This window comes from Balaenoptera acutorostrata, chromosome 11 (genome assembly GCF_949987535.1).
Source record: "Balaenoptera acutorostrata chromosome 11, mBalAcu1.1, whole genome shotgun sequence".
NCBI lineage: Eukaryota > Metazoa > Chordata > Mammalia > Artiodactyla > Balaenopteridae > Balaenoptera > Balaenoptera acutorostrata.
Window position 1 is genome coordinate 82,005,059 of NC_080074.1, and position 21,056 is coordinate 82,026,114.

General features: G+C 35.3%; 1 protein-coding gene across 2 annotated transcripts in view; it reads left to right on the forward strand.

Moving 5' to 3' along the window:
- The first annotated feature begins 5,604 nt into the window (after positions 1-5,604).
- Positions 5,605-21,056, forward strand: part of ERGIC2 (ERGIC and golgi 2) — a 38,906-nt gene continuing 23,454 nt past the window's right edge. Inside the window, exons 1-6 of one of the 2 annotated variants that reach the window (XM_057556130.1) lie at positions 5,673-5,739; positions 13,048-13,112; positions 14,620-14,762; positions 16,282-16,390; positions 18,272-18,318; positions 19,092-19,162. In XM_057556130.1, coding sequence (XP_057412113.1) covers positions 14,657-14,762; positions 16,282-16,390; positions 18,272-18,318; positions 19,092-19,162 — 333 coding nt within the window. In that variant the 5' untranslated portion in view covers positions 5,673-5,739; positions 13,048-13,112; positions 14,620-14,656. Of the gene's footprint in view, positions 5,740-13,047; positions 13,113-14,619; positions 14,763-16,281; positions 16,391-18,271; positions 18,319-19,091; positions 19,163-21,056 lie in introns of both variants that reach the window. The other variant, XM_007175695.2, reaches the window with a different exon arrangement.

Consider the following 21,056-nt stretch of genomic DNA (forward strand, 5'->3'; position numbering starts at 1 on the left):
TATTTGAAGAAAAGAGAATAGTTAAAAAATTGTTACAAAAATGGATGAACCTCAAAATCATTATGCTAATTGAAAGAAGCCAGTTGCAACAGACTACATGTTACGATTCCACTTACATGGAATGTAGACAAATTTATAGATGGAAAGCAGAACAGTGGTTCCCTAAAGTTATGGGTAAGTGCAAGAAATAACAAAATGGGGGTGATGGAAATGTTCTAAAATTAGATTATGGTGATGGTTGCACAACTGCATAAATTTACTAAAATCATGGAATTGTACACTTACAAAATTTTTTTAAGGAACAGTTTCAGAATTTTTACTTTAACAGCACTTTTATCAGGATGGGTAAAATCTGATTAAACTCTCATGTTTGAATGTAGTCAAAATCCAGCAATACACTGTTATGTGTGGAAGGCAGAGGCTATGTCATATGTTACTTGGGGAGAGGTTGATTTTATTAAGCCTTGCTGTTCAAGAATATAGTATAGCTTTCTAATTTTTCTGTTCTTTTTTATGTCTCCATTTTTTTTTTTTCAAAAATTCTCTTCATAATTTCCCTAAGGATTTAATTGGGGAATGACAATCTCATTAGGCTACCTTAGTAGCTTTCCATGTGCCGACTTCTTTACATATATTAATTTAATTCTGAGCACAATTGTATCAGAAAGGCATTCTCTTTCCCATTTTACCAATGAGGAGATTGAAGCTAGGGAGGTTGACTTGTTTTACATCACACATCTGGTTTCAGAGCAAAATTAACACATAGATTTTTCTGATTACAGACTTTAATTACTATATCACATGGCTGATGGGTGTTTTCAGAAGATAATGTAGGCAAGATTGTGGAGTTTGGACTGGGGAGATAAGACTGGGAGCATGGAGAGATTGGAATTGGGCTGGCTTCATTCACACACTTGAACATGAAAAGGAAAATAAAATGGAGAGAGGTAAAAAGAAGACTTACATGTAATAAGGGAGGTTCAGTTTTCAGAGAGCTTAAAAATAGTATAAATTTCCTTGAATCCACCAGGAATTACTTGCCAGCTGCTGGTTAAAAAGACTTTACTACAGTAGTTTGAAGGAATTAGGATTTTTATTCTCTTACCCAAATGAAGTCAGGCAGCTGACAGGCAGCTCTACAAAGTTAGAGGGCCTGCGGCTTTTCCTGTCTTCCTCCTCCACCATCCTCAATGTATCGATTCAATCCTCAAGTCATAAAATTGCTGCAGGGCTCAGGTCATTGCAGTCACATTCCAAGATGGGAAATGAGGGAGGGCAAGGAGAAAAGGGGATAAATGGCTTTCATAAAAGCCCTACTCAGTGACTTTTACTTACATATCTACCTGTCAAGCCTGGGAATATAGTTCTTCACTTGGGTTTACTGTCCAGGATTCTTATACTAAAGAAGGAGAGAAGAGTATTTACATGGCAACCAGAAGTCTCTCCCACATCCCTAATTATAATACTTTGCATTAATTTTACTTTTATCACCTTTTCTAGGAATAAATGCAAAAGAAACAGTGTCAATTAAAAAGTGATACTGTGGTTGTATAAAGCAAAAATTATAATTCTTTACTTCACTGCTATCCTTTTCCCATTTCCCTAGTTATCATTTGTAATAGTCCAGGACATCTCATAACAATAATAGGAGTTTCAGAAGGAGAAAGTAGAGAAAATGGAGGTGAGAAATTAATCAAGGAAACAAATCAAGAAAACTTCCTAGAACTTAAGGGTATATGTTGTCAGGTGGAAAGAATGCACTGGATGCCCAGCACAAGAGTGAAGACGGACCCAGATCACAGATGTCACTGTGACGCTTAAAGGAACTGGGGACAAGAAAATAACATAAGATTCCAGAGAAAAACAGGTTTGATACAATGGGTCAAGAATCTGAGTGGCTCTAGACTTCTCATCAGGAATATTTAAATGCACAAAGGTGCTTTGCCATGTGGACCTCTCCACTGGGCTTCTTGAGTGGGCTGATGACAGAACAGCTGCATTTCCCCAAAGGATGATCCAAGAGAGAGCAAGGGGGAGCTGCACTGTCCTTTACGGCCTTTGCTAGCACCCTTTAAACTTTATAATAATTGTTTTTTTAATTCATCCTTGACAAATCATATAGTTCAACTGAATCAAGCCTATTTGCTTGGTGTATAGACCAAAACAAAAAACAAAAAAAGTACTAATTTCCCAGCCTCATTTTTTCCACCTTTTGCCTCCAAATGAAAGACTCTAATGGGTTCCTGTGTGTTCCTTCAGCGTGGACTTGGCTTAGGATAGACATGATGTTAATGGCGTCTCCTACCTCGGACTCAGCAATCCCCATCTCTGTTATGATGGGGGTGCCAAAGGGGATCGATCACTGTGCTATAGAGCATCACCCTTATAGACAGATGTGATACCAAAGCAGCAGCCTCAATCTGTGTCAAGGACTCATATCTTTAATGAGGTTCCCCCAACCTAACTACCCTCCATGAGAGGAAAAATCAACTTCTGACCAAGTTTACTCATGCAAAGACTGGTTCATGAGAAGGTGGAGGGCAGGGGGGAACAGGTCTGACTGGCTTCTTTCCTTCTAAGACCCAGACAGGGAGGAGGGGGACCTCACTATTGTTGGTTCAACTATCCTTTACTTAGAAAAACAAGTTTAATACATAAGAGTATTTGTCAGGTTAGGTCCTGTTGAACAGTAAGATATACAAATGTATTCACAATTTTTAGTCAAAGCATCTGAACTCTGACCATATATTATTTACATATTTAGCTGCGTCTATATTTTTTACATGATAGGAAAATCAACTTATGGACATCTCATATATGGGATGGAAATTATTTGACCTTTTTAGCTCAACATCAATGGTATATCATCATATCAGAAAATGGAAAAATGTCTCTGCTGTGCTCAGTTGAAAGTTGATTTTCTTTCTGTCATATCATCCTGGGTTTTTTTCCTTTCTAATTATGATAGTTTGTCACATACATAAAAATCACACAGTCTGGTGTATAGCATGAAACTGGAAATAGTCTTAATGAAGGAAATTGATTGGTCATTGGGATTGGTAGCTAGTGACTGAATCTGAGGCTAGTGGTGCCATTGACTTTTGTAGATACAGTGCAGAAGAAATAGATTTGGGGTAAATTATAAAATCCACTTGGGATATATTGAATTTGAGGTGTTTCTGGGGCATTCATATAGCAAAAAGTATTAACTTACCTTAATTTTGTTGCTTACTTGCTAAAACTTTTATGCAAACTACAGAGAACTAAAACAAACAAACAAACAAACAAAAATCAGCATGAAAACACCTTTTGATCATTTGCACAAAATACAGGTTGTTTAGCACCAGTTGTTAATTCCCAGTCTAACACCTATCTCCCAGTTCTCTTCTGTGGGCAATGTTACCAAACCAGGTTCGTTTTACCTAGCGCACAGCAAGTCCAAATGCTGAGATGCTGAGGTCTGCAGCAAAGGCAGGGTTTTTCCACACAGCAGCCAAGTGAGGGGGCTGGAGGGCAAATCTCAAATTTGCCTCCCTGAAGGCAAGGGGCTCTGGGTATTTATGGAATAAAGAAGCAGGGCGGTCTCAGTGGGGGAGCATGGAGAAGGGTGATGGGAAAAAGGTGAGGTAACAGTCATTCTGTGCAGGCCTAACTAAGCTATGGGCCACTGCACCTTCAAAAGGTCACCAAGTGGATACTCCACATGCCCAGTTGAAGGGTTGGTCGTCCCATCCAGCCTTAACCAGCTCAGCTTGAGCTAGACACAGATGACCCCAAGTTCCTTGAAAATAACTCGGGCAAACATCTTATTGTTTAGGCTATGTGCTGCTTGGAGGACAAGCAAGTCTTAAAATGACCTTGATTAGTGAAGGCAGATGAAACGGATTTGACTAATCATTACCCACAGTTTCAGTAATACATAATACAATGGACATCCTTTTTTTCCCTTGGAAGCAAACTGTTTTCCAGATATAACTCCACCAATAACATAGGATTAAGTACTCGCCCCTCTTTCAAGTTAAGCAAGGTTTCAATCTTCAGGAGGAAATTTAGTCTTCACTGAGTATTTTAGAAGATGGTGAGCTGCTTTTTAAATAAGCAGGATCAAATTAGTCAGTTTTGTTTCACTGGGACATCCAACCCTTATGGGATAGTTGTTACCCTGAAAGTAGACTACTCTAGAGACCAGGCATCAGGTGTAACTAAGTGAACAACAACCAGCTTCCAGCCACACAAGACCTCAAACAATCAGACCTACAAAGGAAGGGCTGATGGTGCATTTGTGGCTAAGATAAAGAAGCACTTTAGATATGTATTAACTCATTTAGTCCTTATAACAATCTTTGAGACATTATAGTACAATTTTATAGATGAAGAAAAGAGGACAAAAAAATGAAATAATGTGCCCAAGGTCACATGCTAGTAAGTGATTGAACTGGAATTTTAACTCAGGAAATCCTAGCTACAGTGTCTATGATCTTAGACATCACATTATGCTTCTTCTTAAATATGTGAAGGAGGCAGAAACTTTATATCAGTTTAGAGTTGGTTTAAAGTTTCTGGACTAATCCTGAAATGAAAGTCTGGAAATGAAATTGCATCAGTGGAAACTCTTTATCTGCCCTTATTTTCTAGGATAGTTTAAATTTAGTAAAATTTCATATTTCGATAAATGTTAATTCAATAAACAAAATGATGACTGCTCCTTTGAAAGGCAGTTTAGTCTTGTGGTCAAGATTTCTCTGCCTCTCCCAGCTATCTGACTTTGGGTAAATCACTTAACTGCCACTTGACTCAATTTCCTTATCTATTAAATGGGTAAATAATGTTATTATCGTACACAGTTGTAAAAGATTGAACGAGATGAGGAAAGTAAAGCATATACATATTGCTTACTGGGGAAAAAAAGCAGTGCTTACCCTTTAAGAATTAGTCATTATTACGCTTTTGTTAGAATTTTTGGTCAATAAATCATAAAATTAAAAATCTCAATGTTTGGAAAATCTGGTAACACATGGGCTTGCTCTTGAGCCCTTTTTTTTCCAAAGTTCCCTCTGTTACCTCTTATAATATGAAGTGTTAGGGAAAAAAGGTGAATGAAGTATTAATTTTCTTTCTCAACAAATATTTGAGTGCATAGAGAAGTATTGGTGGTATAAGAATGAGGAAGACAGATGTAATTTCTTACGGAGCTTACCATCTAGAAGACAAGAAAAACATTTAACTAATAATTAAAAGCGTTACCTGTGCCTGGAAAAGAAAGTTTAAACGTTCTTGACAGAAGAAAATTAAGGGGCACAAAACATGGTGCAGAGATTGGAAGAGTAATACGGATAGGGCTGCAAATGTTAATTCCTGCGCCCAAGTATCTCATTCCTAACGAAGTACTATTATAGGAGTTGAGATTCTTTCTGTGGTCTCTAAGTATCCGTTGGTAGGTAACAAATTTCTCCTTGGAGAAGTTAATTCCTTGCTAGCCACGTGATCACAACTGAAATAAGTTTAAACAGCGATTCTGTTTAGCCACGCCCCTTTAACTTGGCTCACACCTCTTGATTCACAAAGCACTTCGTCAGCGAAAGGAATATCGCGAGAACTCTACACCGTTTCTCCCCCCAACCCCGCTGACGTTTTTAACGGTGGTAGTTGCTTTTGTTCTCGCGATATTTCCGGGTAAACGGGAGCCCGGGCGACCGGGCTTCTGTGAAACATGGCGGTCGGCTGGGACCGTAGCACAAGGTAAAATACTGAAACCTCGCTGGGTGCTGTTTTCTCGTTTGTTCCAGGGCTGTTCAGGGCATGAATGTGGTTAAAGGGGTGAGAGCCCGTCATAGCGTTGGCTCCCTGTCTTAATTCCTCTCTTCCGGAGAGCGGGCCAGACCGGGGAGCCGGTCTACCTACCTTCCCCGGGGTCGTTACTGGCAGGACCCTGGGCAGCGCTGCGCCTGGAAACTCCCCTTTTCCTGGTCCAGTGTCTCTCCGCTGTCTTCCAACTTGAAGGAGTTTAGCTGCGTTCCCATAGCTGCTGACCCTGGCCCATTGCTTCTCACAGTGCCCTGTGCCCCGGTGGCTCCTCCCGTCCGCAGGGGCGGAGGGTCCCGCGTTGTGAAGAACAGCCTGATCGTGTCCTGATCCTCCCGGGTGTCTGGCTCCCATCCCCATTCAGATACCAAATTCTTCGCAGCAAGTTGCGCTCTCTAAGAAAGCCGAGATCTTGGCCTCGCCTCGGGAGGTTCGCACGCCGCTTAGGAAATTGAGAAAGGGGCAGGGCAGGGTGAGATGCTGTAGAAGAGACAGGTCCGAGTGTCACTACTTTTCTGAAACCCTCGGAGAGTTAAGAAGCCCTTGTTAGATAACGTGTCAGCTCGTGGTAGAGAATAGCCTTGGGTATTGGTAGTATATAGAATTAATAGGTCATTGTTTGAGAAAACACGTTCTAGTAACTTTTATATTTAGGATTTAGTGCCCTCGAGACAACGCAAAATTACAAAATATCGGTTAAAATGATGCAAGACTGGCTTTCAGAATCAGTTAAAGATGAAGATACAGAAGCAGATAAAGATACAGTTAAAAACGGGATTTATTTATTTGTTTGCAGTTGTACTTAGGTATTTCATTGAACTCTAGTGTACAGCCATTATAAAGAAATGAATTAGGCCTTTTCACTGAAGAATTCAGGACTTATATTTGTTTATTGCTATCTCCAAAGTGATGCAATTATTCCAGTTCTCTTAGAGGAAAAACATGAAAAAAAGAAATTTCATGGTTTTCTTCGGGGGGAGAACGTGGGGCGGAGTTTCTTTCTTTTTGATGATGAACTTCAGTCACAACTGACTGCTGTAATTGTTTGAGGGTACAAATCATAAACATATATCAATCTTGAAAGTCTCAGAGGAAATCAGTACTAGTCTGGAACAACAGCAACAAAAAAGAATTAGAAAAAATGATAAATTTCTTTGAGGATTAGTCATTTAATTGGAAGAAATAGTGAAACATTTTTAATAGAAGTTACTTTTTAGGCAGTCTGTGCGTGCTCCAAATCCTATTCAACAGTTTTTCTATATTTATTCTGATTCTGCCTCTTAATGTCATGATGGGTAAATTAACCTCTTTCTGTCTTAGTTTCCTTATCTATAAAATGGGAATAATAATAATACCTAACTCAGAAAGTGAGTGGTGATGATCAAGTGAGCTAAAACATACAAAGCACCTAGAACAATGCCTGACATACAGTTAACTTTCATTAAATGTTAGCTCTTGTTATTTTTAAATTTTTGTTTTCTAACTTCTATACCTACTCACAAAATGTTGCCTTTGTTCTTAGTCAAAATATAGACTGAAGAAGACGCTTTTATAAGTAATTTCTTTGATTCCAAAATTGATTAAACTCTTCAGTCTATATGGTTAAAATGTCCTTAAACTCCATCTTCCAATTGCTTGCTTTCTTGAGCCGTTATCCTCTCTTAATTACTAAGGTACACATTCCTCCTTCTACTACTCCATGCAGTCTTACTTCAGTCTAGGTCAGTTCTAGGTCATTTCTGCCCTAGGTGCCTTGTTAACCCATTCTCCTTGCTTTTGGGGACCTTCGTTCTGTTGTCAGTATATTTCATGTGTCTCTGACCTTTTCCTCACACTTTCCTTACTTGTTTAATTCAATTAATTTAATTCAGTTTTGTATGCTTTTATTGAGTAGTAACTGTAGTCAAACCATTCTTTGAGGAGGATGATGTTTGTCTTTGCTTCATCTCGCTACTAGGTACTTCCAAATTGTTGTGTTGCCATCACTCTATAGTCTCTTCTTTTAACTTTCATTCTATCCATTTATATAATCCTCAGTCTATTCATGTTATTATCACCTAACTTCAGATACTTTCCCACCTTCCTGAAGACTTTAACATAAACCTCAAATATCCTACAAGTCTTTGCATTTCTTTTGAGAATTAGAAACAGATATTTATCAAATGACTCATTTTTATCTTGATTAAAAACTGTGAGGTAACCATTATGTCTACGTCCCTCCTTTTAAAACAAAATTATAAAAGAGAATTCTGAGAAGTTGAGGATCTTTTCAAATTTGTCACATAGCTGGTAAGTGCCTAGAAGTACCCCTAGTGTTTTTGATCACAGAAAACTCACATTTATACCATCTTACTTGGCTTCCAAGCGAACCTTTTTTTTTTAATCACTTGGAAGTTTATTAGATTTGTTTGAATTATGTTAGTGTAAATAATTTTAAAAACAAAATTTAACTCTGTTGTAAAAAGTTTTAAAGTAAAAAGAGTGAGTACTTTTTTGATATCTAGTGTTTGTAAAGTGAAACTAAGTTATCTTTCATAAAATTTATTGTATTTTAATGCAATATTGTCAAGTAGTTTAAAATTACATATAAGTCCTGGTTTTGCTTTTCGTTTCTGAAGTTCAGTGATAGCCTGGATAATATTTGTTCCATCTCCTTTCTCATTGTTATTAATGGCTTGTGTTAGTTTCATAGGACTGCCGTAACAAATTACCAACTGGATGGCTTTAAAAAATAGAAATTTGTTCTCTTACAGTTCGGGAGGCTACCAGACTGAAATCAAGGTGTCAGCAGGGCCATACTCCCTCTGACAGCTCTAGGAAAGAAACCTTCCTTGTCTCTTCTAGCATCTGGGCAATCCTTGGCTCCTTGGCTTGTAGATACATCACTCTAATCTCTGCCTGTCTTCACATGGCATTCTCCCCTGTGTGTCTGTGTATCCTCACGTGGCCTTGTTATAAGGGCACCAGTCATTGGATTTTGGGCCACCTTAATGCAGTATGGTCTCTTAACTAGTTACATCTTTAAAAACCCAAGTATTTCCAAATAAGACCCATTCACAGATACCAGGGGTTAGGACTTAAATGTATCCTTTTGGGAGATATAGTTCAACTCACAACAATGGCCATGTGTATTAACCAATTAAATATTTCTCATATTGTTAAATATCATTAAAAATAGAAGTTAGCTCATAAAGTGTGGGTAGCAGAAGATAAATTGTCTCCATTTTTGTTTGAAGAAGTAATTAAACTTAATTGAGCAGACCATAAAAGTGTCATGAATTCTATATTTTAATCTTGGCAAAGCATTTGATAGTTTCATTATATTCATGTGGACACAGATGATGAAATACTGGCTATATGACATTACTTAGATTGAGTGTTGATAATGTGTCTCTGTGTTCCAGCATGAAAGGTGGTTTCTTATTTCTCATGCAGTTTTTCAAAGCATTGTCTTAGTTTTTATCAGTGACTTCCTGGAATTTGCTTGTTTTATTTTTTAGTATACACAACAGTTCAGAAGAGAAATTGAAGCTATGGTACTGGACTGGAGATTGTCAAAGTATGAAGAGCAACACCAACCAATGGGCAAAGGAATCTAGCATAATGGCTCCCAAATTTTGTTAACCAGTACAAAACAATGTATAGAAAAAATCAGGGAAAGGGGCTGGACTTAAGGACTGATATAGAATTGCAGTTTTTAATTTTATTAAAGGAGGATATCCAAAAACAAAACAAACAAAAAACTTTCTATCTACTTTTATCACTTCATAAAGAAAGGACATTCGACACGTTAAAAAAAAGGAAGGAAATAGTCTCAGAATAAAAGACAGATTTTTAAACTGAATAAATTTAACTTAAAAAAAATCCTATATTGTCCTTGTTTTTTTCATTTAGGTACAGACTAGAAACTTTTGTAACAGACTGGCAGTTCTGTGGTTCTGGAAACCACTGATCTAGGGTCTTTCTAAATGCATTTTTGAAAATGTCTGACCGAGCTGGCTGGAGAGGCAAATAGAGTGGGAATGGGAGCAGTGGAACTGGATGACTGGGAGGAATCCAAGGGATTGAGAACACAGGGAAAATGAAGAGTAGATTCTTCCCTAGTGAGGAAATTAAAGAGCTGGAAGGATAATTGTTTCTGCTCAGAGAGGAAAATTGGTGATTTGGATATTAGAGGTGGCACAGTTTTAAAAGTTAAGAGGAGCCAAAGCATGGCCTTGTTCATGTGTGGCTTTGTATAGAATTAAGATGGAAGTCACTGGAGGATATCTGTTAGGCTTACATGGTAAAAGGATTATCATTTTGAATGAGTGCCCAAGAATGAGCGTCATAGGGTGGTGATGGAATGGGGAAGAAGAGAAGTACAGTGAATGATCCAGGTGCTGAAGTCATTAAGGAAATTCTAAATATATCCAGGTGTTAATGGAAGATGAATCAAGTGCTGAAGTGAGTTAGTGTACACTGTGGGTTGGAGCATGGACTCTGGAACCAAGCTGCTTGGCAGTGAATCCAGTTTCTACCACCTGCTGTGTGGCCCTTGAAAATACTTGACTGGGGACTTCCCTGGTGGCGCAGTGGATAAGACTCCGCACTCCCAATGCAGGGGGCCCGGGTTCAATCCCTGATCAGGGAACTAGATCCCACATGCATGCAGCAACTAAGAGTTCGCATGCCAAGGAGCCTGTGTGCTGCAACTAAGGAGTACAAGAGCCACAACTAAGGAGCTGGTGAGCCACAACTAAGGAGCCCGCCTGCCACAACTAAGACCCAGTGCAACCAAATAAATAAATAAATATTTTTTTAAAAAAGAAAATACTTAACTGTTCTGTGCCTCAGTTTCCTTATCTATAAGTGAGAATAAAAATAGTATTTACTTTGTAGAGTCCTTTAGAGGATTAAATGAATTTAATATATAAAGTGCTTCAAATAATACCTAGCACATAATATGAAAGTTAGCTATAATTCTATGTAGTATGTGTGTTTATTACTATTATTAGAAGATAGACTTGAAAAGGGAAGAGATGGTTGAGATATCATGTTAAAACATGCTACTTCTTTACCTGTGAGTCTCAGAAATGAAGTATATGATTCAAAGAGAATTACCACCAGGAGAATGTCATGTTTCATAAAGAGCAGGTAGAAGGATTGCTTTTAGAAAAACTGGAAGTTATTGGATGACTTGTTCATGTCAGAACAGTGGCTCTATAGAGTAGATTGGCAAGTTTTCGAGGTGGAACGAGTTTCTTGGATGTAGGTTAATGCTGAGCTAACAGGAATGGGACCGGAGCAGCAGCAGAGTGGCAAGGTGCTCCACTGTAGAATAGAGCTGTCTTAGCAGAAGGTGAGACACAGCCTGCTGTTGTCCACCTTTCTATCCTGGGATGGGGGAGAGGCAATGAGAGTGCACTATGCATGCCCTCGGGGTCAGGCCGTGGAATCTTGAAAACTAGGAATGGAAGAAGCCAGAGGCTGGGAAATAGCCAAGTGAGTGCACTGGTTAGGTGATTAAGGGAGGAGTGCCGGATAGGTGAAGTGTTATATGAAGTGTTAGAGGGTTGGTAAAACTAGCTGCTTGCCATATCTTTATACTTACATATAATTTACAAGAAAGCATTTATAGAGCTCATTACAATATAGAAAGTTTAGAAAGTAAAATTCACAGTTTAATTCATTTGCTCAACAATGCTATACCTACTATGTGCCAACCACTGTTGTAGGTGCTAGAGATATACTGTAGTGAGCAAAACAAAAATTCTTCTTGTAGATCTTATATTTTTACATATTTACTTATCTAAGTATGACTGTTTTGATTGGAAAGCTGTGCTACCATGAGTTTTTCTGGGGAAATTTCCCACCTTCCTTCTTTCCTTCCTTCCATAAATATTTATCAGGTAACCTGCTGTGCATTGGAGATACAAAGATTAAGTTAGACATAGTTCCTGCCCTAAAATTACAATGGAGAAAACAAAATTAAACAAGCCAGTATAAATAGTGTGATAAAGGCACAATGTCCTAGGCGCCCATGCTATAACTCATATGTTTGAGGTCATAGAAGTTTGTTTTTTTCCCGAGAGAGATATTTAGACTGAGACTTGAAGAGTAAATAGGAGTTAGCTACATGTAGAGGTGGGGGAGGGGGGGAAGGATATTTATAGTAGAGAGAATAGCATGTTTAAGGAATAGAAAGTGATTTAGTATGGTTGGAACTAAGACTTTGAGGGATGGGGTTTTGAAGAGAGATAAGCAGGGCCTGTGTTTTGAGTGCTTTGTAAACCATGTTAGGATAGGGTCCAAACTCTTTAAATGTAATGGGAACCTATAAAAATATTTTAAAATAAAATTTATATGATCAGCTTTATGTATTAAAAATATTATTGATTGTAGTGTGGAAAGTGAATTGAAAGATTGAAGATTGAAGCAATGCAGAGATAGATTATGGCAGCTGAGACTAGGCTCCTACTAAGGAACTTCTCAATGGGCCTGGAAAAGAAATGACAGACTTGAGAAACATTTAGGAAGAGTTTAAGTCTAAGGATGCAACTTATGTTTCTAGCTTGTGCATTTGAGTGCATGTGTCATCATTAACGAATATAGGGACACAGGAGGAGAAACAGGTTTGGTAGGGTGAAGTATTTCTTTTTAGACTTGTTTAGTCTGAATTGTCTCTGGAATGCCCTAATGAAAATGTAATAGAAGGCAAAAAGATATACATGTCTGCAGAAAGATTTGGACTGGGAACAAAGATTTGAGAGGAATCAACATGTAGATAGAAATGGAAGGGATGGGAGATCACCTGGGGAAAGTGTGGAGGTTGGGAGGAGGGCCTAGTGCCCTCTGAGAGGAAGAAGAATCTGCAAAATAAGCCAAAGAAGGTCTTAGAGGTAAAACAAAAAATCAGGAGTATAGTATTACCTAAGCCAAGGTAAGAGACTGTTTCAAGAAGAAAAAGAAGTGATGAATAAGTGAGAAAATATATTTTCTCAGAAGCAAAATTGATTAAGGGCTAAAAAGTGTCCATTGGATTTGGTACTAAGCAAGTTGTTAATGACCTTGCTGAGAGCAAATTTAGTTGAGAGGCGAGGAAGTAGTCTCAGTATATGAATATGGACAACTCATACCTTTAAGTTTTGCTGTAAGTATGCAGCTGGAGATCTATACAGTAGTTGGAGTTGGACTTGAGCTTAAGTGGAGAGTTTTGTCTTAAAGATAAGTGGCTTGAACATATTTATTATTTAACTCCTGTAGGAAAGAATGAGTATAAATTGAAAGATGGAAGAAGGATCAGTCTTGGTGCTGTTACTGCTAAGCAGGTACAGAAAATAAATTTGATTATTGAGTTGAACAAACTTGAGGAGCATGGCTTATGCTTAATAAACACTCAGAAGCTTAATTTACAGATGAGAAGAGCAGTTCTATAACTGTCATGGGGATCAAACACTTTTCATATACATGAAAAGCAAAATTATATTCTGAAGGCCACTTTTGAGCATGGAATCAGCAAGGGGAGTTAGTTGGGTGTTTATAATGGCAAATGAAATCAATCCATTAATGCATTTAGCTTCATTTTAGGGCAATGGCTCCTTCATGGACTGATTAGTAGTGCCCCTGGTTAGGGCCTGCTCTCTTTTGGACAGTGTTCATGATTACTGCCAGTTTTTACTTCCCTGAGTCTCCTTTTTCTCCATGAATGCTCTTTCTGTGGTCTGTTCTTTCTGTATTAATCCTACTTAGATTTCAGACAAGTCTTTCTGCCTTCTTCTAGAGACATTCTTTTTCTTTTAGTGACTTTTGCAACCATTTAACTTATTCTGTTATGTGTTGATTTTATCAATACAACTTTGATTTCTGGTAATGCTTGTAGTATTACCTATAATATTTATATAAATCAGTCATACAAAATTATATAAATATTTGAGACCAGTTATTTTTATGACTAGCATATTTTAGATATAGTTGGCATATTGATCAAAAAGAGAATAGCAAGCAGTCAATTTTTAAATAATATTTTTATTATAAAAACAGATAATTTGGAAAGTCCATAATTTTGTAAAGAAGACAAAATCTTCCCATGATCTACTTATAACATTTTGTGTATAGGCTTTCTGTTTGTTTCCCATGTATCTTTTTCCCTGTCTCCCATAAAACTGGAATATGGCCTTCTGGTCTTTGCTTAATGTATTATGAGTATTTTCTTACATCATTAAATGTTTTCGTTTATAAGATTTTCAGTGTTTACATAGATTTAGAACTTTTAATTCACTGTAGTTTGTATATTGGATACGAGGAGTTCGTTTCTATCTTCATTATTTAAAAATAGCCATACAAGAAATATCCTCATCAAATTTCTGTGCACAACACAGATATTTTCCTTCGGATACATTCCTAAAAAAGGAATTTACGTAGTCAGAAGAAGAGTGGTGAATATTTATATTCTTGTTAGCAGTGTATGAGCATGTCTGTTTTACTTCATTGTCATCCATTAATGGGAATGTATTATTTTTATATGTTTTGTTAATTTCATAGGAGAAAAACTTTCTTATTTTAATTTGTATATTCAAATATTATAAATGTGATTGAATTGCTTTTCACTTTTTTTGGCTATTTAATGTGTGTGTGTGTGTAAATTGCCTTTCATTAGTACTTTTTGTCAGGGTGGAAGTGGAGAAAAAAGAGATGTGGATAAGTGTTAAGCTTTTTTTTTTCTCAAGGAGGAATGAGAATGTTACGTTGTTCCAAGGACATTTGTCAGTTATCTAAAAATAAAAGAAACCTTTTAATCTTTTTGGAGGATTCATTTATTCATTTTTTATTCCTTAGCATGACTATATGAAAGAAGAAGAAGGTTTTCCTGAAGATGAGGCGACTGAATCGGAAGAAAACCTTAAGTTTGGTGAAAGAGTTGGATGCCTTTCCGAAAGTTCCTGACAGCTATGTAGAGACTTCCGCCAGTGGGGGTACCGGTGAGTATCAGTTCAAATTAAAACTCCTTCAGTAAGCGCAACTTCTAAGTTATCAATCAGGAACATACAGAAGTGTAGCCATGAGGAAGAACTCATCAATGAACTGTGCAGTAACTTTATAGTTGGACTGTCCTCATGTCACACTATTTGCCTTAATTTTATTCTTATATATATTCTTTTTGGCATCTAACCCAGTGCAGTCTGTGCATTTAGCAGTGTTTATTAAAACATTACTGAACAAATTAATCCAGTTTTGCTGCTTTGGTGCTCTTGAGTTATGTATACGTATATTAACGAGATTCTTATACGTAAATAGAATTGAAGTTATTTAATGATGTTGAAACTGCCTCAGTCTGTTTTGGTTAAGAATAAGTCAATTTCGACATTATAGACATTCACATTACTGAAGAGAGGCAGCATAGGGTAATAGTTAAGAGCGTAGACTTTGGAATCAGACTGTCTGGATTTAAATTCCACCTCTGCCCCTTCCTAACTACTTGATCTTGAGGAAGTTAATCTGTCTATGCTTTAGTTTCTTCTTCTATGAAATGGGGATGATATCAGTATTTACCAGGTAGAGTTGCAGTAGCAATTAAATAAATTAATATTTATAAAATGCTTAGAGCAGTGCCTGGTACAGATAGTAGTATTTGTTAAATAAATAAATAATGAAATATATCAGAAAAATACACAACTGTAACAGTATTTACTATTATTTCTTTCCCCATGAAGAGCTGATAAGACAATATACTTCCCATAAGATTGACATTTCATTTTGTAAAATGTGTAATAAATTGCTTGCTATTTCTAATCTCTTGTGATTAACTTTTGTTAATGAAAATAATACAAGTTCTTGATGCACAATCCATTTTAAGTGTAGTTTGTCATAGTATATGATAGTGCTTTTTCTTTTTGTTAGATCTTTTACTTTTATAAATGAAGTGAAATACTTAGGAGCTTTCAAAGTAGAAAGAGTTTTATTAGAGATTTGGAGATGTTATTTGAGTTTCCGACACAGATTGTTGTGGTTTCTCAGGATCTAAGAAATTAAGCTAGTTTTTTTTGTTTTGTTTTGTTTTGTTTTTAATTGGACTATAGGCATGGATACATTTTTAATTATGAGGGGACTACTTTCAAATTTGTGTTGTAAAACTTATGCTTACTTTCATCATTTATCTTATCTGTGACACTGCTATATATAACAAGGTAAAAGTTTTATGTATTGTAGAATTTTGACAAATCTATTTAGTGAGAAATGTCCTTCATATTGAAGAAATAAAATGCTTTCTCAGTAGTGCAAATGTTTGTGTTCATGTTTGTGTTCATTAAATCTTCATTTTTGAGCTGTTTTAGAAAAAAATTTATAATGACTATTTTAAGAAAAACCTTTTATTATATTCGTTCACATGGCAATCATATTAGGGTATTCTTTGCTAATTTTAATCTTACTTAAAATAGTTTTCTGCTGTTTACCTTTTAAAAATTGTTTTAATTCTTTCTTTTTTTGTTGGTTTCTCAGTTTCTCTAATAGCATTTACCACTATGGCTTTATTAACTATAATGGAATTTTCAGTATATCAAGATACATGGATGAAGTATGAATATGAAGTAGACAAGGATTTTTCTAGGTAACTTTTTTGAAATACCTTTAGATTTAAATTGCTCTGAAGGTAACATATTAAAAAAAAAGTCTAACCTTTTATACTTGGTTTATTTTAATTCTGAAGAAATAGTACTGAAAAATCCTCATTAATTGTATGCATTAGGTAAAACATTTTAGAATAATTTGAATACTGGTTAAATTCTAAGAGAAACGTTCTGATTGAATGTGCATTTATTTAAAAAGGTTAGGAGAATATGTTTTTCCTTAGATGTTGAAATGACGGAAATTGTTTGATGTTTTGAAATTGTTTACTCTTTAGATTTTGAAATATCTTACTCATCTGTGTGAGCTGGAAAATAAATTGTCTAAGGTTACATTGTTTATGCTTATAGCTTGATTGTTGTAAATTGTGTATAAACTGTATTTTAAGGTAAACAACATCACTTTTAAACCTTTGAAAATATTAGTACCTTAATTAGGAGACAAAATATACTTTATTTTAATTTTTTTGTATTATTTGGATTTTTTAATTGATTGAAGATAACAGGTTTATAATACTTAGATTGCACTAGATAGCAGGAAACATTTACTTCTCAATTTCAATCCCAGCTCTGCCATGTAGGGAACTTACTAAATCTATTTCTGCATGTGGTTCAGTTTCCTTTTCTGTAAAATGGGGATAATAATTATAGTACTTTCCTCTTCAGGTCAGTGAGAATTCAGTCAGTCAACATTTGTAATAGTTGCTGTGTAACCTTGGGCAAGTCATATAACCGACTTCTTTTGGGCCTCAGTTTCTTGATCTATAACATCAGTGTTATTCTTAATGCCATTAGTTTTTAAGGAATTTGTTGTTTTTCTTATTTTGGTTTTAGCACCAATGAAATAATTTTGATTCTTTCCAAATGAAGTCATGTAGTTCACCACATAAGTGTAGTGGGGATGCCCAGAAGCCTGTCTACTTGGCCTCATCCTCTTCCTATAAAATCTCCTGAGCCTAAACCCCAGGGTTATTTGGAACACAGTTTGAACTCCAGACTACTTTAAGACTCTGTGAAGTTCTAAAAATCTGTACTCCCTATTGAAACCAGATGAAAATTATTAGAGTGAAAAAAAGTTTAGATAGGAAGCACAGGACAGGACTGATCCTGATTGTACTCGTTCTGTTATTCATGGCGCTGATTCTGATATTTGAAAATTAATTTGATTTGAACTAAGCATTTGAAAATAAGGCATTGGTTGAGCCTTTTTAAAAGGCCATGCAAAGCTTTAAGAATCAGTTTTTTTTTTTTTTCTGGTAATTTGGGTACATTTATCTTGAGTCACACAGACCTAGTTTCCAATATGCCACTTCTGTTGTTATGTGGTCTTAAGCCAGGCATTTATTTAAACTGCTGTAAACACCATTGGCTTATTTGTAGAACTGAAGCTATCTACTTTATAGGCCCATGGTAAAGAATAAAGAGGATAGTATTTGTAGGACATCAGGTACAATGTCTGATGTATGGTATTTATTTGGTAAATAAGGAAAGAAAGGCTTTCAATTCCTAACTTTTGATTTTGAAAGTTTTGTATTGTTTAATGGCATAGTCTATGTAAGGTTTATGTAAACAGAGGTTAATACTTTTCTCTGAGTTGCTTGGACTTACTAATTGTAGAATTGCCATTAAAATGAAGGATACTGTGTTAAAAACTTGTGAAATCAGAAAGGCTTTTGGAATAATTACAAAATAGAATTTTTACTTTTAAAGTGCCTTTGTTTTGCCCATATGAATGCTATCCAAGTTCTAATTGACATATTTTATTCTGTATGAAGTCCAGGTTTTTCATAGATCAGTTGATTTATATATTGCTCATGTTTTGTTGATCAATTGGTAGGTTCTAATGTTTCCTTTTTGTCTTTTAGCAAATTGAGAATCAATATAGATATTACTGTTGCCATGAAGTGTCAGTGTAAGTACATGTTTAACCTGATAATTGCATATATAGATTATGGTTTAAACAGTTGCTAGTAAAAAGTAAAAGCCACTGGTTGTTTTAACTTTATTTTTCCTTTATGATATCTTAATTTAAGAATACAAATTGTTTTTCTCCCCAGCTTGTATCCTTTAAATTTCTTCTCCATAAAGAGATTTAACTTTCACATTAGTATAATTAAAATGAAAGAAAATTGGAGGAAATTTTTATAAATCGAAGTTCTAGTTTAGGGATATCCTTTATTTCTTTCTTGTTTGGCGTACCGGTTTTTACACCCACATTCCAGAAACATATCCTGTTTCACAGTTTCAATTTACTACCCTTTACTTTTACTTTTGCATATTAAAATACAGATCCAAATCTTTTAAGTTAATGGTGATGTTACCCTTTTCTGTTTTCTTCGCTGGTTTCACTTAATTATACTGGTAGAAGTGGAAAAATGTTAATATGCTAGATAGATAATGTTTGAGTCAGTATAGTTCTCAAAAATGAAGATGCTTTTTCATCTTAAATTGTGTCTTAAATTACTGCTGGAAAAGTAGAGACCAAGAATTCAGTAGTTCAGACAAAATTTTTTAAAGTGTGAAATCATTTTATCCAATTAAGGAAATTAATTTATAAAAGATTTCATCTAAGAACAACCTTAAATCTCTTTTCCTTTTCCATTTATTTTTTCTTATGTTAGTGGTTAGTGGATATAGTTTGACTCTCAGCATAGAATATAAAACTTCTAATTCTTTTTTATGCAGATATTGGAGCAGATGTATTGGATTTAGCAGAAACAATGGTTGCATCTGCAGATGGTCTAGTTTATGAACCAGTAAGTTTGATTTACATGTTCTTTTAAATAGTATGCTTTGAGGAATTGTTCCCTTGAAGACAGTTTTGATATTGCTTTTAATTTTGTCTGAGCTAGTTTTTTAAAAATATATTTTCTTAATTCAAAAGTAGTATACAACATTGTAAATCAGCTATACTTCAATAAAAAATAAATGAAACAAAAACAAAACAAATAAACGGAAGTACTCCATATTCTTTGTAAACATTTAGGGGGAAGAAAAAATTATATCTAATTACCAAATTATATAGATATAATTACCAAATTATATCTAATACCAAAGCCTTGTTAGCATTCTGGATAAGCCTCTATAATCTTATACTTATTTTATATTTTTTGTTAATGCTTCCTAACAGTTTCCTTTTCTCTTTTATACAGTTGCTATAGTGATGAAATTTTCTTCTTTTCTTCTAATGATTTGGAAATTCTGTCTTATTTGTATTCTTCTTTTACCAAATTTAAGTTCTTAAAAACATTTGAGCTATATTTCTCTTGTAATCAAGAATGAAGCATTATCTAAGAGGAGAAATTTCATATGCATTTACTTCTTCCTCTCTCCTTCACACCTTCGTTTCCCAGACCTAGTGAAATACTGACATTCTCTTATTGTTTTCATAGCACAAGTTGTGTGTAATAAAATTAATTTGTCAGAAAACACCATCACATTACAGGGGCAGGTATCACATTACAGGGGTAGGTGATAACAGATCATGATCAGAACTAGCCCTAAAGAAGCTTTAGAGAACAAAGCATGGAACTCCCAGCTTCTCTGCCTTGCTGACTGCTCTGTTGGCATTGTGGTACTTATGTTTACCCATGCATTCTTGAGTTGTTTTGTTTACCATTGACAGTTGTGAACCCTCTTTAAACAAAATTGCAAGTGAAGACTAAAGGTGATGGAGGAGGATTAGAAGTAACTGAATGTGTGAAGGAGAAAAAAAGGAAGCTCTTAGGTCAGTTTTGATTACCAAATTATTTTTAGTTTACATGAACAAAATATATTTATGCCTTTTGATACACACTTTTTAAATAAAATTTTCTAAAGAAAAAGTAACTTGTTACTGCCACTCTGAACCACCCTACTTCCTAACTCCTGTATTGCCACTCAAAAAATTGATATCAGTAATTTTTAATGAGGTTAGGAACCTTACAAATTCAGGTACCATGTTATTGCATGTTAAACTATTATCTGGAAATTTAGATCTAGATGGTTATTATCAGACACTAACATTTGCATTCTATTTCATACTATTTTAGGAATAATGATTCAACTTTATGTTTTATTGCTTTTATTTTCTACCCTTCTTAGTTTCTTTATTTTTGTTTATCGTTTTGTGAGGGACTTTTTGTGACTTCCTTATCAAGCAAGAATATGTGGGTTATGTTTTATGACAGACTGCCTATGTCATTCTGTTCTTAATACATGTAAGGTTGGCTGAGGATAGAATTCTTGCTTTATGGTGTTTTACACTCAAAACTTTATAGACATTCCTTTATTGCCTTCTGGCATAATTTTTTTTTTCTTTGCAGGTAACATATTTATCTACTTATATGCTTTTTTCTTTTACTTTTGAAATTCAGATATTTATCCTATATATCCAAGTGTGGATCCCCTTTAGTTATTTTTGGCTTTTGATGGTATTAATGATCTGAAGTTTTAAGTGTTTTTTGCTTGTTTGTTTGCTTTAATGATATTCAGAGTAATGGTTTTACCTTTTTTTCAAAATTCTTATCAAGTGATGTTGAATTTCATGGAGTGGTTCTCAATATTTTTATCAATTCTTGCATAAGATGCATATTTTGAACTTTGCCTGTGAGTTCTGGGAGATGACCTTGATCCAGCAGGATCAGTCTTTTTTTTTTCAATGCCTTCATT